General features: G+C 33.1%; 1 protein-coding gene across 1 annotated transcript in view; it reads left to right on the plus strand.

Annotated features, from left to right (window-relative positions):
- LOC138702820 (uncharacterized) overlaps positions 1-25,577 on the plus strand; it is a 92,023-nt gene that overhangs the window by 44,733 nt on the left and 21,713 nt on the right. Inside the window, exon 2 of the mRNA XM_069830171.1 lies at positions 10,758-10,964. Coding sequence (XP_069686272.1) covers positions 10,758-10,964 — 207 coding nt within the window. The remainder of the gene's footprint in view (positions 1-10,757; positions 10,965-25,577) is intronic.

Here is a 25,577-nt window from a genome sequence, read left to right on the forward strand (position 1 = left end):
ACTACTACCACTACTACTACCACCACTACTACTACTACTACTACTACTACTACTACTACTACTACTACTACCACTACTACTACCACCACTACCACCACTACTACTACTACTACTACCACTACTACTACTACAACTACCACTACTACTACTACTACTACTACTACTACTACTACTACTACTACTACTACCACTACTACTACTACTACTACTACTACTACAACTACCACCACTACTACTACTACTACTACCACTACTACTACTACAACTACCACTACTACTACTACTACTACTACTACTACTACTACTACTACTACCACTACTACTACTACAACTACCACTACTACTACTACTACTACTACCACTACTACTACTACTACTACTACTACTACCACTACTACTACCACTACTACTACCACTACTACTACTACAACTACCACTACTACTACTACTACTACTACTACTACTGTCACTACTACTACTACTACTACTACTACTACTACTACTACTACTCTGCAGACAACAATGCAGTTGATAGTCGAAACGATTCACACATCAATATGACGCCAGTGAGTTGTTTGAAATTGTAATGAATTGGATTCAATTGGAAATTAATACCACAGTTCAGTACTTTAGAGTTAGAATGTGTTAAATTGGTTATTTCTGTCTTTATTCTCCACGCATTTATTAATCACCCCATTTGTATACGAATAATAACTTTTGATTAAATTAAAATTAAGTTTAATATAGTCGAACCTCGATACAACAATTCTCTGGAGACTAAGAAAATTGTATTTTTCATATCATTGTTACTATTATATTGAGGAGTTATGGCAAACTTTACAGTTGTGCCAAAAAAAAAAAGCTTTTCGAACTTGTATCATAATAGTACATTATGCAACGAGCCTGTAATGGTAGTAATTAAGACTCTCGTTTGAAAATTACCATTATAGGCAAGTTTCATACGATTTTTTATGCTCGACCATATTTCTAACATGAAATTATTCATAAATATTCATGTTGTGGTTATCTAAGTGAAGAGCGGAACTGACCTAAATTGTGAGATGTGCGCAGACGCGAAAGTATTGATTTTTTCCGAGGCACGAATGTCATTGACCTTGATATAATCTAGAGAATAACATGAACATTAATCTTGATATAACCTGGAAATTGATTTAGAATTGAAAAACGAGATGACAAATTGAATTTATTTGAATATTATTTACAATTAACGCTAATTAATGTAGTAACAGAACATGACCTTCTGCGACAGTATTGGATTTCCAGCCTCCGTGACGTTTCGCTAGTTGTCTTTCGATTGCATATCCGAGAATAATCGATACTTGCGCTTTTATAATGCTACAATGGTGATTTGTCATTGGCTGAACAGCTGAATTATAATGAGTAGGTGTACTTTAATGAGGTGCATTAAAGGGCTACTACCAGGTGTATAATTACTAAATTTCGGCATGGTCGAGCATAAAATCATAAAGAACTCTTTCTCCCTATGACACATATCAAGTGAGATGTACTGCTTGATAATAATGTACATATCAGCCTAGATCATATATGATCTAGGATATCAGCCAGAACCTCAATAAGAGGTAGAAATATGTTTTATGTTTTTATTTTTCCAATTGGGGTTTCTAACAAATTTAACCATCGTTATAATTTTATGCACGAAACATATTGAAAACGTAGGAGTTACGACGGGACCAATCAAATTTACCGTTGCAACAGGATTTATCATATTTTCGGTTTTTGTTGTATTTCGTTAAGATTTACACGTTAAAAAAAACGTTTCATGTGATTCTTTTCCAAGTCCATTTGATCACATACTGTATCTAGCAATTGTTTTTAACACGGCCCCCTTGTATAAAGATATAAATCAATGAAATAAAAGAGCTCCAAAACACGTTATTCATTTATTAATCATTAGGCCTACTTCATAGTGTCGAGGAGAAGTCCAGTTAGTAACCAAGGAAACCATTGGCAGCTGCGTCCGTACATGGTACTGATGTCGATGCGAGGTAAATGAGAAAATCAGTTCACTGCACAGTTACAATCATGAATTACTGAGAACTTGGACGCTTCGTGCTGTATTGTTGTTTGCTGGAAGAACTGCAGCTGACCGCTGTAACGGTTTCCGCTCGTATAGGAACCCAGTTCGTTACCTGCAGATAGCCAAGATGGAGCCGGAAGTAGTTACGACTTGCAGACTGCCTGATAAGCTAGTTGAATGGGGTTCTGCCTATAATTACGTGGAAATACGCATTTAGTACACGGTTTGACTGCAGCCATTGGCATATAATTTCCGTGGGTTCAATTCAGGGGTGTCAATTCACTTTTGATTGTGTGGGAAGATTTTTTTTTTAGGGAGACCTTATAGGCAGGGTCCAGGTTTTTAAGCGATAAACGCTTAATGTGACATATGTCCGGAGAAGTATATATGCAGGTTTTATTATAAATCTGACTGGTTTATTACAGTAAATTTGTCGCCATGTTTTTTGCGTAAATTCGCTGTTTCTGCGAAAAATCTTTATTTCTATAACAAAACGAAAAAGGACATTTTAAAAACTTTTAAAGATCTATATTATATTAGGTTTGAAGATATTAGCTGCGAAAGAATAGGGATAAAAATTATATGGGAATTATTTTATTCTCCTCAATGTCCTATAGGACCAATGACGACTGTTTTTTTAACTGTGTTCTATTTGTATTTATTTTTCTAAAACATAAAATATAATATTAACAGATAAAACTTTAGCTCGCCCCTGAAAGAGTAGAACTCGTGCTCAGGGGCGGATTCCTGAATTTAAATTAAGAAATATATGATACAATTTGTCCTATGTATACTACACAATAAGAATATATAAATGTAAATTTACAATTTTTCATTATTTATAAAATCCATACGTTACTTTTTAAATTTAATACTACAACTATTAGAATTGACAAGATTACGAAATTTAATTAGTATAAATTTGTTATATATTCTTGGGTCTAAATTACTACTATGATTAAATTGTTGTATTTTGGTTCAAACAACCTTAAAGAATTCATGCCTTTTGTTTCATAACTATGAGAATATAATTCAAAATTATTTCGATTTTTATGTATGAATTTTATTAATACAATATAATAAAACTGTCTTATTTTAAGAACATTAAAGTCTCAAAACAATTTTTGAGATGGAAAATTAATAGGTTTATGAAGACATATTTTAATTATTTTCTTCTGTAATAAATAAAGTGGATTAAAATTGCTTACATGTTTTTCACGAAAAATAAAAAATCACAAAAAGGCACCTGGCCCTGTTTATATGATATAATCTATTGCGTACTTTCTCCCTATTTTTCTGAAATGAACTATTATACCGTAAATCATAACAATTTTAACCAATGTTATGTGCACTAATTAAAGTCCAATTTCGTTTTCTATATTTTTTAATTTTATTTTAAGTCACAAATACGACCGAATTTTAATGGTCAAGTTTACTGCAGTTTACAAATTTTTTTTGCACGATTGTCTTTTTTTTTTGCTGTATTTGAAACTATTGTTGTTAGGCCTTGAAAGTTAGAATTCCTACACACAAACTTGTTGCTATAGAAACCATTCTTCATAACATAAAACTATACTGAAATAGACCCATTACAGCGCACTTATTGTTACTTAGTTACCGTTACAGTGCAGTTTTGCGGAGGCTTTGGAATATTATTGGTCTAAATTTTCAGTGCAAAATATATTGCATTTGCAAATTTAAAAATATTATCGTGTAAAAATGTTTGTGCAATACACGTTTCTGAAGTGCATTACAAAATCCCGGAAATTGAAAAACTCGCTCTGCCCGTTTTCAAAATTGTCCTCGATTTTGTAAAAAATACTTCCCAACCTTGTACCGTAATATACTGTTCCAAGTTCCTTACATAAGTTTCGTTTTAATTTATTATCTTGCACGATATGTAATTTACATGTACTTGCTGTTATTAAGTATGTAATTGCGAACAAGTGAAAACGTGACATTTTTATTGATAAAAAATTTTAGTTTCCAATTGACAAAAAAAAAAAAAATATATATTTACTAACAATTACTAATGCAGCAAAGGGTTTCATTTGAGCTTCGATAGCAGAATGTCGGCCCTCATAAGGGCCAAGATAATATTCAGGATTATACAAAGAGGGAAAGCTTTAAGTGTTTTTAAAAACTCACAATGATAATAACAATAGGTCTTATCTGAAACAGGCTTTTCATCGAAAACGAGCTGCAACAAAATTTTCCCCATATGACGTAATGTTACGTTACATAAAGGCGTTACATATTATTGTTTTATCTTAGATAAAACTAATGTATTACCTGGCCGGCGTGTATTAGAAGTGTATGCACTAGCTGTGAGTCATCGGGGTTTTTCTTCTGTCCGGGTAGTTTTCCTTGGCTAATAGAGGGCAGGAAAAACACGTGGACTATCTCTCTTCGTAAACGTTTTTGGAAATGCCAGTCTCTGTACTGCCCGCTGTTTATGCCGAACATGTGGCTTGCAGAGATGTCAGTGGTGAAATTTGTAGTTTTGGATGTGTGTTGTACGAACTCGTACAGTAAAGTTAAAGAAAATTACCTCGAAGAGTTATGAAAACACATCAAATCGCGGAAATGTTTGGTGTAATGCAACTGCCATCATATTAGTAAAACTTAAATGCAATAGAATTAATGTGGGCGAATGCAATAGAATTGATATGGGCACAAACAAAAACGACTTTTCGAAACGTAACATCATTTTTTTTTCAAACTTCTTATAAGTGCTATATCCCTTTACAATCCCCTATTATTATCGGTATTATTAAATATGTGATCTATTGAGGTGTCAGTGGTGAATTTTGGGAAACCAACCCTGAAGTGTATTGTACGAACTTAAAAAATTTCGGGAAAACACTCAAGTTTTATTAAATATATCACGTCGCAGAAATTCATGGTCATTCAGTAATGCGCCTGCTTCATATCACTGCAACTTAAATGCAATAGAACTGATTTGGGCACAAATGAAAAAAAAGCTGTTTTGTGAAACGTAATATAATTCATCTTTGTCAAAAGTATTAGAGTGCCATCCCTTTTAAAATCCCTTATTCTTGCCGATATGGCATGTGACCTGTGGAGGTGTTAGTGGCGAGTTTTAAAAACGCAATCTTATGAAGTACATCGCAGAAATATAGTGGTCATAGTGTAATACGATTGTCGTTTCATTACAACTTAAATGCAGTAGAACTAATATGGGCACGAATAACTTAAATGCAATAGAACTAATATGGGCACAAATAAAGTACAGCTTTATGAAACGTAATATATCATTTAGGATAACGACGTAAAATCATTTGTATGGTTCAATGGGAATAGTGACAGAGAATGACTGACAAAAACCTTGCAGAAAAGTACGAAAAATTGGACAGTATTGTAGAAGACAGACGGACTATTAAATGAAACAAGCAATAGATTTATGATTAATTAAAATATAAAAGTTATGTACACTATACCCCATGACGGCACCAGGATTGTTGAGCATTAAGGCTCCTATCTTTACAGACTATGACATTAGTAGCAGTAGGGATGTCAGTTTTACGTGATTGCCGCCTTTACCCCTAAGGAAAGTTCCCTGGTATCGTACCATTTGTTAGAAGTTGAATAAACCCCAGGTTCATAGGATTCGCTCCAATTGGAAAAATCCATTACCTTGTCGGGAATCGAACCCTCGTTCTTCGACTTTCTAGGCTTTGTAGCAAAAAGAATTTAGTGAAATACCAGAACGATGTATATCAGAAAATTTCTTACATACGAGGGCAAGAATCAGAAGAAGAAATATTCTCCACAATTGATATTTGAGGCCCAGTGGTAGTCTTCTGTCTTTTAACCCCGTTGCCTGGCAACGTGAAGTTCAGCACTTGGACACCTAGGAAATACACGGCCACATCCGTTTGTAAACTAGTCAAGGCCGAGACAGCTTCAAAACAAATTCTGTTACGTAACAATGCATGTTGCGTTACTTGCAGTAAAAAGCTTCTACGCATGCGTTTCATTCCGCACAACGGTAATTCGTGTCTACATTTACCTTCAAGGACTAACGCGTTGCTTGTCCTGTTCGATATAGGGGAATTAAAAAATAATAAAGATTGCAAGACAAATTCTGAAGACGAAACAAAACAGTAAAGAAACATCAAACTGATAATGGGAGGTAGATAAATGTACACAATTCTACCGGACTCGAAACCAGGTGGCCCGGGTTCGAATCCAGGTCGGGGCAAAGTTACCTGGTTGAGGTTTTTTTTTTTTTTCGGGGTTTTCCCTCAACCCAATATGAGCAAATGCTGGGTAACTTTCGGTGCTGGACCCCGGACTCATTTCACCGGCATTATCACCTTCATCTCATTCAGACGCTAAATAATCTGAGATGTTGATAAAGCGTCATAAAATAACTTATTAAAATAATCCAGAATTGTTGTAAATTTCTAAACGCAGAAAAAAGGCAAGGTTCGTTTAGCTTTACACGTAGAACTGGACCTTCGCTGAAGGGATTCAAGAAATTTGACATACATGGGTACGAAAACTTCGTAAACAAAGAGAATTAATAACTTAGGATTTAGTGTTATCTCTGTACGAGTTGACATTATCTAGACCAGTGGGGGCTGCTGTTACGTGCGCAAGTTGCTTCCGTTTATGACGCATGTGATAAGACAGGAAGGATGTCATTTATGTAGAGGCGACAGTATTTTGTTTCATTTCTGAATGAAGTATGGGGAAATATTACTTAAATTATTGTCCTGTTTCTAAAAATATGCTAGCAACCTAGCTGTCATATTTTTATTGCAGTCACTTGTTTAACAATCAAGTTGTCATGGCAATGTAGACAGCAGAGAGTGAAAAATGATTTCAAGTGGACAACAGTTATAATATATTAATGTATTAGTATTCTAGGGCTACTAGTGTGAACCGGGCAGATTTTCACGTAGCCTAACCATGTCGCAACTCCGTCTTTGGACGGTAATAAATTGAATACCTATGGCATATTTATAGGAACAGATTATATGAAAATGGAAGAATAAAGACTAAAAGTATGTGTTTATTTTATTTACAAAATAAAATTGTACACTGTTCAAACAGTAATCCAAAAACATGTAATACTTTTTCTTAAAGTAACAGACTTTGAACCGTTTGCTACGGCTAAACGGTAAAAGATTGATCGGTACATATTACGAGTGAAATATGTTAATAAATGCGATCTTTTCAAAAATACAATCCATTTCGATCCATGTCTTACGGTTTAGGAGATAAAACCATTTTTGTTTTCCTTACACAACTGCTATGCCGAGAGCATGAAGCAATAATAAACTTAAAAACTGGAAGCGTGTGACGTCATTACTGATAAAATGTCACTGGATGTAAGCATGTGACATCTTAAAAATGATTAGTAATTTTACTTCATTTCCTTCTGCAAATATCATCGCCATTATTATTATTATTATTATTATTATTATTATTATTATTATTATTATTATTATTAAATATAAAACTGTCTTAAACATTAAAAAGTTTTTATTAAGTTTTTAGGAAAGGTGTATAGTTTGTCAAGTGTTAAAGTGAACATCAAAGACAAATGAATATACAGGGTGATTCAAAAGTCCGGCGACATAGATAAATTCCGTTATCAGTGCAAATAGAAAGAGGCGAAAGTTGATGGAAATATGTAGCTTTCGATGCTTGAATTTTCATCGTTGAATACGCAGTTGAGGCTGTGCACTATTACGTCATACCTGCCAATCCCAATGTTGCCAAATTAGTGCCTTTTCAGCTAGTTCTAGCGGATTTTAGATACATATTATTTATTGGAGAAAAAAAAGTTGATATGCAAAGTTTAGCGGTTATTTAACTTCTTACAGTGCAAAGAAACATTTCTTTACATTTACAGCGTCCACACCTGTGGAGTAACGGTTAGCGCGTCTGGCCGCGAAACCACGTGGCCCGGGTTCGATTCCCGGTCGGGGCAAGTTACCTGGTTCAGTTTTTTTCCGGAGTTTTCCCTCAACCCAATACGAGCAAATGCTGGGTAACTTTCAGTGCTGGACCCCGGACTCATTTCACCGGCATTATCACCTTCATCTCATTCAGACGCCAAATAACCTAAGATGTTGATAAAGCGCCGTAAAATAACCTACTAAAATAAAAAAAAATACATTGATAGCATAAGAATTCAGGGAAATTTCATTCTTACCTGGCGGTTTTTCCTGAACTTGTATTGGCAATACTGCTAATTATCGTAATCACATGGTAATTTATCACAGTTCACTGTGGTGATTGCGATACGTAAATGCCTCCTTTAAGAACGAAGCATGTGGCAACAGGGAATTTGTCGCTTTTATTCAGGCTCGTATCAGTGGCTATACAATCTCAACTGAGCATTCTACGTTGAAAATTCAAGTAAGTTAGATTCAAAACTGTATATTTTCGATAACTTCCTCCTTTTTACATTTTTCACTATCTGCACTTATACAGGTGTTAAAAAATAACGTTTACGTTTCAGGGATGATAAAGAAGGTAAAAACAAACATCTTTTTTAAGTGACATAACTTTAGCAGATGCACCGTTTTGCCACTAGATGGCCTGAAGAGTAGATGGCTTGACTTCCGTCACAACACACACTGGTTAGTTCTATTTGTGCTGCTGTGTCTGCAACAAGTTAAAAGGGTCATCACGGTGTCAACGAAGACTTGCTACGACACGTTTGCGTTCTACTAGGGCCTATGTTTTTCTACGCGACGTCGTACCAGAAATTTTAGAAAATATTCCATTGAACATCAGAGAACGAATATGGTTTCAGCATGACGGTGCCCTTCCACACATCGATCGTCGTGTCAGGAACCACCTAAATGCTACATTCCCCGATCGTTGGATTGGCAGGGGTAGGCCGGTACCGTGGCCACCTCGATCACCGGACTTAACCCCACTAGATTTCTTTTGTGGGGAGACATGAAATGTCTTGTATATGAGACACCGATCGATACGGCAGAAGACTTAGTTTCTCGCGTTGTTGAAGCTGCACATGTTATTAGAGAAAATGTTGGCCTTTTTGAGCGTTGCAGACACTCCATAGTACGAAGGTACCAGTTGTGCAATGCCTTCAATGGACGGCAGTTTGAACACCACCTCTAAAACGACAATTGGTGTTTGTTTTTTCCTCCTCTATCATCCCTGAAACGTTGTAAACGTTATTTTTAACACCCTGTATAACGGAGTTTGTTTATGTCGCCGAACTTTTGAATCGCCCGATATTATTATTATTATTATTATTATTATTATTATTATTATTATTATTATTATTGTTGTTATCATTATCATTGCACATTTTAAAACCACAACTTATCAATAATTACTGTATTTTTCTCCTATATAACGGAGTTTGTCTGTGTCGCCGGACTTTTGAACCACCCTATATTATTATTTTTATTATTATTATTATTATTATTATTATTATTATTATTATTATTATTATTATTATTATTATTGTACATTTTAAAACTACAGCTTATCAATAATTACTGTATTTTTCTCCTATATAACGGAGTTTCTCTATGTCGCCAGGGTATCACCCTGTATTATTATCTTTATTATTATTGCACATTTTAAAACTACAACTTATCCTATATAACGGAGTTTGTCTATGGCGCCGGACTTTTGAACCACCCTGTATTATTTTATTATTATTATTATTATTATTATTATTATTATTATTATTATTATTATTGTTATCATTATCATTGCACATTTTAAAACCACAACTTATCAATAATTACTGTATTTTTCTCCTATATAACGGAGTTTGTCTGTGTCGCGGGACTTTTGAACCACCCTATATTATTATTATTATTATTATTATTATTGTACATTTTAAAACTACACCTTATCAATAATTACTGTATTTTTCTCCTATATAACGGAGTTTCTCTATGTCGCCAGGGTATCACCCTGTATTATTATCTTTATTATTATTGCACATTTTAAAACTACAACTTATCCTATATAACGGAGTTTGTCTATGGCGCCGGACTTTTGAATCACCCTGTATTATTTTATTATTATTATTATTATTATTATTATTATTATTATTGTACATTTTAAAACTACAACTTATCAATAATTACTGTATTTTTTCCTATATAACGGAGTTTGTCTATGTCGCCGGACTTTTGAACCACCCTGTATTATTATCTTTATTATTATTATTATTATTATTATTATTATTATTATTATTGCACATTTTAAAACTACAACTTATCAATAATTACTGTATTTTTCTCCTATATAACGGAGTTTGTCTATGTCGCCGGACTTTTGAACCACCCTGTATTATTTTATTAGTATTATTATTATTATTGTACATTTTAAAACTACAACTTATCAATAATTACTGTATTTTTTCCTATATAACGGAGTTTGTCTATGTCGCCGGACTTTTTGAACCACCCTGTATTATTATCTTTATTATTATTATTATTATTGCACATTTTAAAACTACAACTTATCAATAATTACTGTATTTTTTCTCCTATATAACGGAGTTTGTCTATGTCGCCGGACTTTTGAACCACCCTGTATTATTATCTTTATTATTATTATTATTATTATTATTATTATTATTATTATTATTATTATTATTATTATTATTATTATTGCACATTTTAAAACTACAACTTATCAATAATTATTTTCCTCTCTATTGCAGTTAACAACGAGGAAGGCCTCCTGCGAGCAGACCTGGAGAGCATATACGCCTTCACCCACAAGTCTTGGAACCCTCACATCCTGGAGAATGAAGTTTCCCAAGACATGGTGGACCCAGTGAGCCGCGACCCGAGGGTGTACGTGGTGCTGGACGACGACGAGGAGTCGAACTCCACATCCTCCACGACCTCCAAGCCTTCAGACTCTGGTAAGCAGTGCTTGGCTTTCCGTAGAAGGTGCTGTAAGACCAGTCCTGGTTGACGCGATATCAAACCTGTATTAGGATCCTTGCCGGTCAATTTCAGAGTCGAATCACTTGAGATTATTGTCAGAGCTAAATACTAGCAAATGGAAACCAAGACAGAGGTAGAGAGGCAGAAAATGTTATTGGAAGTTGTTCCAGGTATATTTAGGAAGCACAGTTTTCTTTGTCTTCTTTTTTTCCTCGTTTACTCCCTCTATTTATACATTTACATGGTATGCTGTTTTTCATTTTCGTCCTTTAAGATTCCCCTTTTTCTTTCGCCTTTCCCATGTTCTTCTCTTCTCTCGTTTTCTCTTCCCGTAGCCGCATTTTTTATTTTGCATTTTTTGTTTTATCTTTTATCTGTCTTATTTTCCTTTCACCCTTTTTCTCGCTTGGTTTTTTTCCTCTCTTGTTTTTCTTCTGGTATTGTTTTCGTTCCTCTATTGTTTTCTTCTTCCGAAATTTATCTACCCCTCATGTTTTCCTGTCCCTCTTGTTTTCATTTACGTATTCTTTCCTTAATTCTTGTTTTTCTTCATCTTGTTTTTTTCTGTCGTTTTTCTTCCCCTTGTTTTTCTCTTATTTTTCTCACCTTTTAGTTGGCGTGTTGGTTTTCTTCTTTTCCCTTGTTTTTCCTCACTCTGGTTTTTCGTTTTTTTTTTCTTCTCTTGTGTTTTTCTCAGTCTTGTTTTTGGTCTGTTGGTTGTCTTATATTTTTTCTCACCCTCTGGTTTTTAATCTCGTGTAGCTTTTCTTCTTTTTTTCTTCTCTTGTCTTTTTCGCAGTCTGCATTTTCGTCTCTGTTGGTTGTCTTCTACTTTTTCTTACGCTCTGGTTTTTCGTCTCGTGTAGCTTTTCTTCTTTTTTTTCTTTTGCGTTTTTCTCAAAATGGTTTTTCGTCTGTTGGTTGTCTACTATTTTTTCTTACCGTCTGGTTTTTCATCTCGTGTAGCTTTTCTTCTTTATTTCTTCTCTTGTGTTTTTCTCAGTCTGGTTTTTCGTCTGTGTTGATTGTCTTATATTTTTTCTTACCCTCTGGTTTTTCGTCTCGTGTTAGTTTTCTTCCATTGTCTTTTTTTCTTATTTTTTTCTCGCCCTCTGGTTTCTGTTGTTAGTTTTCTTCTATTGTGAAGACTAAGAGAAAGCTCTTTTTTTTTTCCTCACTTACTGGTTTTTCGTCTCTTGTTAGTTTTTTCTGTTGTCTTTTTCCTTGTTTTTCTCACCCTCTGAGTTCTCGTCTCATGTTATTTTTCTTTAGTTTTTTCCCCCTACTTTTTCTCACCCTCTTGTTTTTCGTCTTTTATTGCACTTCTTCTTTTGTCCTTTTCTCTTGCATTTTTCTTACCCTCGTGTGTTTTCTTCTTGTTTAATTTTTTTAGTCTTTTCTATCCCGTTTTTCTCAATTTTCTTTCATGTTGCTTCTCATCTATTTTATTTTAATCATTATTCGCATCTTTCCCTACTCGTTATTTTCATCCTCTTATTTCCCTATCATTCTTAGTTTTCTTTTTCTTATTTTCTCGCTTTTATGTTCCTCATTTTCAAGGTTTTACGCAACACTACTTTCTGATTTACAAACTTTAGTTTCATCTGATACAATTTCCATCAGTTTTTATTTTTTATGTCAGATTACATTAAATATCCTCCAGTTAAATTTATCATTAAGTCTTGTAATTGGGTCAAAGTGCTCCTTCCCTTCTTTTCTATCGACCAGTCTCTCTCTCTCTCTCTCTCTCTCTCTCTCTCTCTCTCATTTCTTACTTCTATCAAATTAAAGCACTTATTTGTAAGAACTGTTTTAGTCTAAGCTTGGCTGATCAGTTAGAACACTACCAGTATCATCACAGTCTTCGTTTCTATGGGAAATTAGGCCCCTTTAAAATTGTTCACATAAACAAAAGAATCTTCAAACTTGACCGTCATTTGTATGGATTGCTTTTGGTAAAACAAATGACATTTTTATCGTTGTTAACTCCGAAGGTGCGTGGTTATAACTTCATCGGTTACAAGAACGCGGAAATGAAACAAATGACTGCAGCGACACAGACAAATTGTGGCGTCATTACGGTTAAAAGTAGCTGAAGACGTAAAAATTGGTCTTCAAAAAAAGAAAAAGGATGCGGAAACAATCGTGAGGCCGGAAAGAGCCGGGATGAGTCATGACGTCAGCAGACGAAGGCAGTGACACTTCCTCAGATGACCCCATGACTCGCCATCTCCGTAACTATGGGAAACCAAGGCGGAAATAACTGCCGTCAGCTGTCATTCCCTTTTGCACCTCGGGAGTGTTGAGTTCGCGCATGAAACGGAACTGTGTTCAAAGTTCGACGTAAAAAACACGCTCTTGTGTCAGGAAGAGTGCGTAATATATTTTATTTATTTATTTATTTATTCATTTATTCATTTATTCATGTATTCATTTATTTCTTTATTCATTTATTCATTTTTTATTTATTTATTTATTCATTTGTTATTTATTTCTTTACTTATTCATTTCTTCATGTATTTATTTATTCATTTATTCATTTTTTATTTATTGATTTATTTATTCACTTATTCATGTATTCATTTATTTATTCATTTTTTATTTATTTATTTCTTTACTTATTCATTTCTTCATGTATTTATTTATTTATTTATTCATTTATTCATTTTTTATTTATTTATTTATTCATTTATTTATTCACTTATTCATGTATTCATTTATTCATTATTTATTTATTTATTCAAGTATTCATTTATTTATTTATTCATTTATTCATTTTTTATTTATTTATTTCTTTACTTATTCATTTCTTCATGTATTTATTTATTTATTTACTCATTTATTTATTTTTATTTATTTATTCATTTATTTATTCACTTATTCATGTATTCATGTATTAATTTATTCATTTATTCATTTATTCATGTTTATTTATTTATTTATTTATTCATGTATTAATTTATTTATTTATGTATTCATTTATTTATTTATTTATTTATTCATGTATTAATTTATTTATTTATGTATTCATTTATTTATTTATTCATTTATTCAGTTTTTATTTATTTATTCATGTATTCATTTATTTATTCATTTATTCATTTTTATTTATTTTTTAATTTTTTATTTATTTATTTATTTATTTATTCATTCATTCATTTATTTATTTTTATTTATTTTTTAATTTTTTATTTATTTATTTATTTGCTTATTTATTCATATATTTATTTATTTATTTGTTTATTTATTTATTCTGTTAACATCCTATTCATGGGTTGTGGTAGAAGATGTAGTTGACATAATGATTGGCAATTAGATCCTGTCTGAGGATCGCGGGTTCGAAGATTGTCATTAGTGACAGATTTTTAACGGCGATAGCTACTGTACTGTATGTTTCAAATTTGTGACAACACTTTCATGTGATTATTATTGTGGGGAGAAGATGGTTAAATTTGATGGAAAATCAATAAGTAAAAAATTCTTTAAAGTACTTTTCGAAATGTGAAAAACACATTACATAAAATTTAATGCAGACTTAACGTCTTGTGACTTCTTTCTTTGGGGATATGTGAAGGATGCAGTTTATGTGCCACCACTACCTCAAGATCCTGAAGAAGTAGAGGATCGGATCATTGTTGCGATTGCATCTATAAACAGAGATATGTAGGAGAGAGCGTGACAAGGGTTTGACTATCGTGCTGATGTATGTGGTGTAACAAAACGGTCTCACATTGAGAGTTTATAACGTGCTTATAAAAACTTTCAGAGATGCTCAATCAATTGTATGCACCAAGTTAATATATCATTAATAATAATCAAATGAAAGTGTTAACATATTTTTGAAACACCCTGTATTTAGTGATTTTGTAAAGTAAAACTCACAGGTCCTGTATAAGAGATCGCTTATCAACATTATTATTATTATTATTATTATTATTATTATTATTATTATTATTATTATTATTATTCATCTTCATCTTCATCTTCATCTTCAGAAGTAGCCTGGTCTGCGGACCATAGTTTAGGTAGAACAATACGGAAATCTAGACATTGCAAGTTGACAGTCGAAACAAAATCACCAAATCATCGTAATTCGCTCGTGATAGGTCCGCATTCCAAGCAGATGTCTTTGTTACGACGTTCAAATTCCATCCAGCGAGTGTTTCCAGTGTACTAGAAACGTTCTGGGATTTTATGTTGTTGTTTGGAAATAATATAAAACTGCATATAAAAAAAAAAAGACAGGGAGACAATGCCTTTGAGGGACAGAGTCATTTTCAAAGCCAAAGTAGCTCGTCTTTTGTTTGGTTGATGGCTTGCTTAGGGGGCTTTGGATATTTATAGAGAAATTGCATGTCATTGCCGGTTACCAAGGTTTCAACAAATTTGGGGTTAATGCTTTATCATAAAACAAGGCTCCTCAACTACTTCTGTGTCTAATAACCTCCTTTACAATGAAATATTGAAGGATCGTGTATTGCATTTGCATTATCAGTTTATCACCAACCATAAATGGCAAGTTGTGTCTCGCTGCGTCCCAAGTTCTGTTGTTTACACAGGTTCTCTGGATCCTCTGGATTTTTTTTTTTTTTTGAGCACGCATCGCATATTAAAATGGTATTTCTGAGCAAGTTTTTTTTCGGATTCACCCCTGTAGAGGCACTAGTGAATAAAATCTGGTGGAACATGAATTCTAATGCTCTGAAGCTGCACTCAGGTGTATATAGCTCAAGGGCAGGTCTTTCACTGCAAACCCAACATTCTTCAATCTTTCCTATTTTCTGCCTTCCTCTTTGTCTCCTCATACAATCCATATTTCTTAATGTCGTCTATCATCTGATATCTTCTTCTGCCCCGAACTCTTCTCCCGTTCACCATTCCTTCCAGTGCATCCTTCAGTAGACAGTTTCTTCTCAGCCAGTGACCCAACCAATTCCTTTTCCTCTTCCTGATCAGTTTCAGCATCATTCTTTCGTCAACCACTCTTTCCAACACAGCTTCATTTCTTATTCTGTCTGTCCATTTCACACGCTCCATCCTTCTCCATATCCACATTTCAAATGCTTCTAGTCGCTTCTCTTCACTTCGTCGTAATGTCCATGTTTCAGCCCCATAAAATCCCACACTCCACACAAAGCACTTCACTAGTCTCTTCCTCAGTTATTTTTCCAGATGCCCGCAGAAGATGCTCCTTTTTGTATTAAAAGCTTCCTTTGCCATTGCTATCCTCCTTTTGACTTCCTGGCAGCAGCTCATGTTACTGCTTACAGTACACCCCAAGTATTTGAAGCTGTCCACTTGCTCTACTGCCTCATTTAGAATTCGCAAGTTTACCTTCTTTATTTTTCTTCCGCTAACCATGGTCTTAGTTTTATTTGCATTTATCTTCATCCCATACTGCTCACAGCTGTCATTTAGCTCCAGTAGCATATCCCTTAGTATCATCTCCTCTTCTGCTGACAACGCCATATCATCAGCAGATCTTATATACGTTATTCTTCTTCCTGTTTTCTGAAGACAGTTCTTCACTAAATCCTCCAAGTAGATATTGAACAGGGTAGGTGATAAAGGGCATAAAGGGACGGTAAACAGTATATTATTCTCCAATCGCATCCTCCAGAATGGTATTACATTCCAGGTTGTACTTTTGTAAAAAGCTGATAGGTGTAGAGTAGTTGAGGAGCCCTACCATGCTTCACAGCTCTCGTTCGCTCGGTTTGCGGACTGTGTTGAGTGTAGTGCGTGTTGCAGCTGGCCTGTTACCAGGCGTGGGGACGATTGTAATATTTTTGTTTTCGTCTGCCTTCTGTTCCTCTTTGCTTTTCTGTTTCTTGTTTTGCTCTATGTTCACCTTCTTCTGTTTTTCTCACTGTGTTGTTCGTTTTCATAATCTGTTCCTCTGCTTCGTCTTTCTTCTTTTGTCTTCCCTTTTTCATCTTCATTTTTCTTGTAATTTATCTTGTCATTTGCTTTGTCTCCATCTGTTTAATTACTGCTTTTGCACTCTTTTTCTACTTATTTTCTGTTTTTCCTTCATTTTCTCCGTTTCTTTCTCTTCACATTTTACTTATTAATCTTGTACTTATTCCTTATTGTTTTTTATTGCATTTTTTTATTATCTTTTCTTTATTTTTACTTTTTTATTATCTTTTCTTTATCTTTACATTTTCTTTATTATCTTTCCTTTGTCTTTACAGTTTCTTTGGTATCTTTGCTTTGCTCCACATTTTCTTTATTATATTTCTTTATTCTCACATTTTCTTTATCATCTTAATTTTGTCTCCACATTTTCTTTATTTTATTGTCTTTATCTTCACATTTTCTTTATGTTTGCATTTTCTTTATTATATTTCTTGATTCTCACATTTTCTTTATTATCTTTTCTTTGTCTCCACATTTTCTTTATTATATTTTCTTTGTCTCCACATTTTCTTTATTATATTTTCTTTGTCTCCACATTTTCTTTATTATATTTTCTTTGTCTCCACATTTTCTTTATTATATTTTCTTTGGCTCCACATTTTCTTTATTATCTTTTCTTTGGCTCCACATTTTCTTTATTATCTTTTCTTTGTCTCCACATTTTCTTTATTATCTTTTCTTTGGCTCCACATTTTCTTTATTATCTTTTCTTTGGCTCCACATTTTCTTTATTATCTTTTCTTTGTCTCCACATTTTCTTTATTATCTTTTCTTTGGCTCCACATTTTCTTTATTATCTTTTCTTTGGCTCAACATTTTCTTTATTATCTTTTCTTTGTCTCCACATTTTCTTTATTATATTTTCTTTGTCTCCACATTTTCTTTATTATATTTTCTTTGTCTCCACATTTTCTTTATTATATTTTCTTTGTCTCCACATTTTCTTTATTATCTTTTCTTTCTCTCCACATTTTCTTTATTATATTTTCTTTGGCTCTACATTTTCTTTATTATCTTTTCTTTGTCTCCACATTTTCTTTATTATATTTTCTTTGTCTCCACATTTTCTTTATTATATTTTGTTTGTCTCCTCATTTTCTTTATTATATTTTCTTTGGCTCTACATTTTCTTTATTATCTTTTCTTTGTCTCCACATTTTCTTTATTATATTTTCTTTGTCTTCACATTTTCTTTATTATCTTTTCTTTGTCTCCACATTTTTTTATTATATTTTCTTTGGCTCTACATTTTCTTTATTATCTTTTCTTTGTCTCCACATTTTCTTTATTATATTTTCTTTGTCTCCACATTTTCTTTATTATATTTTCTTTGTCTCCACATTTTCTTTATTATAATTTCTTTGGCTCTACATTTTCTTTATTATATTTTCTTTGTCTCCACATTTTCTTTATTATCTTTTCTTTATATTTACATTTGTATTATATTATCTTTATGTTTACATTTTCTTTGTTATATTTCTTTATCAACTTTTTCTTTGGCTCCACATTTTCTTTATTATCTTTTCTTTGTCTGCATCTTCTTTATTTCTTCTCTCTCTTTTTCTATTTCTCCTCATCTTTTCCCTCCGCTTCCTCTTCTTTCATAATGCACTGCATGCATAAAATCCCTTGTCTAAATTCACTCCGATCTCAACGTTACAAAGTGTCTGTATTTCTCCGGGCCCACTCGGTATTTTTCGCGTCTCATCTCTGCACCAGTTGTAGCGCAGTGCAATGATTTGTGGTGCCGGTTCATCGCCCGTCCGAGTGTTTGTGCTTCTATTATTACCCGTCCTGGCCTCGAGGCTGCGCGCTACACATTTTATACACAAGTCTGATGTTCACTGTCCGAAGTACATGTTTACCATATTTCAATATATTAATATCCCCATAAAAACCGATGTATAAAAACAATGAAGAAATAACAATAGCCACCGGCGTGAGTTCGATTCCCGCTTGGGCTGATTACCTGGTTGAGTATTTTCCGAGATTTTTCGCAACCGTAAGGCGAAAATCAGGTAATCTGTGGGGAATCCTTGGCGCCATCTCGTTAAATACCATCTCGCTGTCACCCAAGCTAAATAACCTTAGCAGTCGATACAGCGTCGCTAAACAACCAAGTAAAAAGTAACTTAACCATGTTCAGAAATTATCAGGCTTTGATAATCTGTAAAACAAGAGAACATCAGAATTTTACTTAATAACCATAAATGTAAAACAAGAGAACATCAGAATTTTACTTAATAACCATCAATGTAAAACAAGAGAACATCAGAATTTTACTTAATAACCATCAATGTAAAACAAGAGAACATCAGAATTTTACTTAATAACCATCAATGTAAAACAAGAGAACATCAGAATTTTACTTAATAACCATCAATGTAAAACAAGAGAACATCAGAATTTTACTTAATAACCATCAATGTAAAACAAGAGAACATCAGAATTTTACTTAATAACCATAAATGTAAAGCAAGAGAACATCAGAATTTTACTTAATAACCATAAAGGTAAAACAAGAGAACATCAGAATTTTACTTAATAATCATAAAGGTAAAACAAGAGAACATCAGAATTTTACTTAATAACCATAAAGGTAAAACAAGAGAACATCAGAATTTTACTTAATAACCATAAAGGTAAAACAAGAGAACATCAGAATTTTACTTAATAACCATAAAGGTAAAACAAGAGAACATAACAATTTTACTTAATAACCATAAAGGTAAAACAAGAGAACATCAGAATTTTACTTAATAACCATAAATGTAAAACAAGAGAACATCAGAATTTTACTTAATAACCATAAAGGTAAAACAAGAGAACATAAGAATTTTACTTAATAACCATAAATGTAAAACAAGAGAACATCAGAATTTTACTTAATAACCATAAAGGTAAAACAAGAGAACATCAGAATTTTACTTAATAACCATAAAGGTAAAACAAGAGAACATCAGAATTTTACTTAATAACCATAAATGTAAAACAAGAGAACATCAGAATTTTACTTAATAACCATAAAGGTAAAACAAGAGAACATCAGAATTTTACTTAATAACCATAAAGGTAAAACAAGAGAACATCAGAATTTTACTTAATAACCATAAATGTAAAACAAGAGAACATCAGAATTTTACTTAATAATCATAAAGGTAAAACAAGAGAACATCAGAATTTTACTTAATAACCATAAAGGTAAAACAAGAGAACATCAGAATTTTACTTAATAACCATAAAGGTAAAACAAGAGAACATCAGAATTTTACTTAATAACCATAAAGGTAAAACAAGAGAACATAAGAATTTTACTTAATAACCATAAAGGTAAAACAAGAGAACATCATAATTTTACTTAATAACCATAAAGGTAAAACAAGAGAACATCAGAATTTTACTTAATAACCATAAAGGTAAAACAAGAGAACATCAGAATTTTACTTAATAACCATAAATGTAAAACAAGAGAACATCAGAATTTTACTTAATAACCATAACCTTAAATGTAAAACAAGAGAACATCACACTTTGGCTTAGTAACTATAAATGTAAAACAAGAGAACATCACACTTTGGCTTAATAACCATAAATGTAAAACAAGAGAACATCACACTTTGGCTTAATAACCATAAATGTAAAACAAGAGAACATCACACTTTGGCTTAATAACCATAAATGTAAAACAAGAGAACATCACACTTTGGCTTAGTAACTATAAATGTAAAACAAGAGAACATAGCTTTGACTTAGCAACCATAAATAATGTTCTCTTGTTTTACAAATTGTCAAAGCCTCCCAATTTCCAGACATAGCCCACTGAACATGTTGTTTTTCTTCATTGTTTTTGTACATAGTTTCCTTATGGAAATGTTAAATTCCTATATTGCTGTATGACTGTTACGCATAAAAAGCCTTAGAAATGGTATCAAGGAACGACAAATGACTACGTACTATTAAATTTTGTGAAACTGGAACCATCAGTAAACTAAGTCTGACGTGATGATGATGATGATGATTATTATTATTATTATTATTATTATTATTATTATTATTATTATTATTATTATTATTATTATTATTATTATTATTATTTTAGAAGATACTGCTACAAATAACTATTGTGTGTGTTGGCCTTGCAAATATTACGCTTCGGAAAGATCCGTTGATTCGAGGCAGCAACGTACAAGCGCGTCACAACTTCCGTTACATTTCCAGGACAATGAGACGAGCAAGAATCTATTTCTCACGCTTCTTCTATTGTCAGGCCCCCGTTCTGTTATCAGCTTCTAAACATAGCACGTGTCTCGTGTTCGTCAGCTCTGGGCGTGCCTAGGATCCTCTCCAAACACTTTACTGAAAGACTGTTTATTGTTATACAAACATACATACGCACACGTGCAGATGAGGCCCTTCTCTTCACGGAGGCTGATGTGGGCGGATGTTCGTCAGGATTTCTGCCTCTCTCAAACAGAGGCAAGATCCGACTTGATTCTGTCCGTCTGAGAGGCCCTGGTTCATGTCCGGGTGAATACGGATCTTATAAGTCCGTATAAAATTGAGTATCGGATCTTTATCGGTTAAAACGTGGCCGGAACTACACGTAGGTAAGCGTTGACTTCTTCACCTCCGTCTCGTGCCGAGGTCTAAACAGCAAGAGTGTTCTATGTCCCTCAGAAATGACAAAGTTACATCTTTTACGTAAATTACACGTTATTTACTTGGTGTAGAAAAACAATTTCTTACGCAGACCTAAAAGAACTAATTTTCTTTCGTGTATTAATATCATAAAAATTATTTTAATTATATTAAATTTTAAACATTAATTTTCTTATACAGTGTGCTCAAAAAGTATGGAATGTTACTCATGACTTAAGTTTTAATCTTACAAAACAAAAACAAAAAAAAAGAAACTTTATACAAAAGCTGTTAGAGATAAACCATACAATATGATACCAGTGTTCGAGAAAGGTTATTCTAGCATACAGGGTGTGACAATAAACTTATTTTTTTAATGGCAACTTGTATTAAAATTTACATATTCCGAATCTCCATTTAAATTTTACGTATGAATGCGTAGAAATGTTACCAATTCACCCGTTTCATGTCTTTTAACTATTTCTCATGTGTTTACTGTCACACCCTATATGCCGGAATATTTTTTTCGAACACTAGTATCATATTGTATGATTTATCTCCAATAGCTTATGTATAGTTTTTTTTTTTTTTTTGTGAAATTGAAATTTAAGAAATTATGAATAGGCTGATATTCCATACTTTTTGAAAATGTATATTTCCGCATGAAATAATTAAAAAAAACTGTTTATATTGTCACCTATTAGCAGATTTTAAAGAAACATATAATACTAATTATTCGTTTACTTTTTCTTTAATTGAGAAAATTGGTTGTACACATTTCTTGCACAATTATGTACATTATGACAGTTTATTTGGATTGGATTTCGAAAAGTTACTAACAACTTCAAATTCCTCGAAAAGTATCAACTAAAAAAGAGAACGTAACCTGTATAATGAATGCTATTAAATATCGAATTTTGGGGATAATTTAATTTACAAGATTCAAAGTCGGAAGAAATTACATTGCTTTTACAGTATTTCTTTTGTTACTTTTAAAAGAACTTCAAGTTACACTAAATCTTTCATAGAAATGAATATTTTGGCTCTTTTAATACGTTACTGTCACATGGAACGTGATTGCCAATACATTGTCTTATATGCTTCTAAAGAAATCCTTACAGTTGCTAGGATACGCAATTTTATGCATTCATTTTTTTAGAAGCAAACTTATCGTAATTCACTTTTTTTCATATCGGTATTAAACATTGAAATGTTGTTTTTCCGTTCAGTTTAGACGTTAACTGAGACAAATATTAAGCGGGATTTGTAAACATTTGAACACTCATCGTGACGGCGAATAACTTTGCAGAGAAAGCTTTTACGAAGAGACTATTGGAATATAAGTTATTTAACTCTTATGCGTGGAATTGAAGAGACGCAAAACAATATGCAAACAAACAACTTTCGATCATGAGTAATTCACGTGTTACCGGTACTAGCAATGAACAACAATCACAGGCGTAAGGTGTGCGGCCTTTCGAGGTCATGAATAAAACTACAAGTCACCTCAACTTTTAGTTTTGTACTTAACATAGTTCAAATTAATTGAACTTTACTTCGTCGTGTCTGTGTAGAGCATAGAGAAAACTAATTCTTATGACTAAAATTTATTGGAACTACATTTCATGAAATTTTTCAGGACTGGATACGAACGGGGAATTATATATATATTTTTTTCTGTATTGTAGTGTATGTGATTCTCTGAAGTTGATTTACGCAATGTAATATCAATTTACATGAAGGAATGATGTATTAAAATGTCATTTTAAGTCCTCTAAAACAAACATTTATTCAGAAACAAATCAATTCTTGGTTTCTACGTGACGTCAGGGTCTTACACCGTACAAAACAAGTTCGAGACAGCCTAGGGCATCCGTATCAAGGAAAGATTAAGTTGGGATAATCCCAATAACCATTGAGAGTTGAGAAAATGCCAGGTTTTCACCAGAACATTGAATTTCCACTTTGTATTTCACTTACTTACTTACTTACTTACTGGCTCTTAAGGAACCCGGAGGTTCATTGCCGCCCTCACATAAGCCCGCCATCGGTCCCTATCCTGAGCAAGATTAATCCATTCTCCATCATCATATCCCACCTCCCTCAAATCCATTTTAATATTATCCTCCCATCTACGTCTCGGCCTCCCTAAACGTCTTTTTCCTCCGGCCTCCCAACTAACACTCTATATGCATTTCTGGATTCGTCCATACGTGCTACATGTCCTGCCCATCTCAAACGTCTGGATTTAATGTTCCTAATTACGTCAGGTGAAGAATACAATGCGTGCAGTTCTGTGTTGTGTAACTTTCTCCATTCTCCTGTAACTTCATCTCTCTTAGCCCCAAATATTTTCCTAAGCACCTTATTCTCAAACACCCTCAAACTCTGTTCCTCTCTCAAAGTGAGAGTCCAAGTTTCACAACCGTAAAGAACAACCGGTAATATAACTGTTTTATAAATTCTAACTTTCACATTTTTTGACAGCAGACTAGATGACAAAAGCTTCTCAACTGAATAATAATAGGCATTTCCCATATTTATTCTGCGTATTTCACTAATATGCTAAATTTAACATTCAGTTTTCTCAACCTGTGCATCCTTTACAAATATGTAAATTGTAACCGGGAAAAAGAAAACATTATTGGAGTAAGATCCTTTAAGAAAAGTAGTGTTTTAAGTAAGTTCTTATTATTTAGGGCAGGAAATGTTTTAATTGTCTGTATCAGGAATGAAATGCCGTCTAGATGTCATGGTATACAATATTATCTTAAATACTCTGATAACTTTATTTAGAAAATGTTATTTTAGTAGGTTATTTTACGACGCTTTATCAACAGCTTAGGTTATTTAGCGTCTGAATGAGATGAAGGTGATAATGCCGGTGAAATGAGTCCGGGGTCCAGCACCGAAAGTTACCCAGCATTTGCTCGTATTGGGTTGAGGGAAAACCCCGGAGAAAAACCTCAACCAGGCATCTTGCCCCGACGGGGAATCGAACCCGGGCCACCTGGTTTCGCGGCCAGACGCGCTGACCGTTACTCCACAGGTGTGGACTTATTTAGAAAATGACGCTGAAATTTGTCCATAAACTTTAGTCATAAATTGACTAAAATTCTTTATATATACAGATAACACTAAGCTTGTAGTCAGTGGCATCATTTCAATTTTTGCTTGGGGTGGACCAAGATTTTTTTAGGGATGACTTCATGGGGTACATCGCGTGACGTACTCTTCCTTATTTCCTCTGAAATGAACTATTTTCCATAACGTCAACCGGGGTAATGTTGGTCATAAAGAAAAAAAAAATGAATACCATGATAACAGATCAACTGAACATGTTTTTAAAGTTTATTATTGTCCTTCTTTTCTTCACTATATTTTACCATTTTAATTCACAAATAAAGCCTATATCATGGCTTTTGTTTTATGTACAAGTTTACCCCACTTTACAGTAGGCCTACATCTCCACTTTCCAAACACACAGAGGCATAGTTTTAACTTCTATCCTACTTATACAATTGTATTGTATTGTATTGTATTTATTTACATTCCATGACATTCGTACATCGCTTCACGGCTAGAATATGAAACATGTAAAAAAACCTTAATAGTATTATAAAGTCTTAATTTATAGTCACAGTCTAGTTGAAATATATATAGACGAGATTTACAATATAGTCTACTAGTACAACACAAAGTTTTAGTATCATTTTCATGAAGTGTTGTTGAATGTCATGAATTCACCTACAGAATAGAAGGCGTGAGAAATTAGGTACTTCTTTAATTTGGCCCTAAATAATTTTATGTTTTGAGTTTCATTTTTTATATCGATAGGGAGGCTATTAAAAATTTTTACTGCCATATAACGCAATGCTTTTTGATAGCACGATAGACTTGCCGATGGAGTATGAAAGTCATTTTTTGACGTGTATTTATGCTATGAACTGTTGAATTAGTTACAAAGTTTTCACGATTACATACGAGGAAGACTATTAATGAAAAGATATACTGACAAGCCATGGACA

This window comes from Periplaneta americana, chromosome 1, assembly GCF_040183065.1.
Source record: "Periplaneta americana isolate PAMFEO1 chromosome 1, P.americana_PAMFEO1_priV1, whole genome shotgun sequence".
NCBI lineage: Eukaryota > Metazoa > Arthropoda > Insecta > Blattodea > Blattidae > Periplaneta > Periplaneta americana.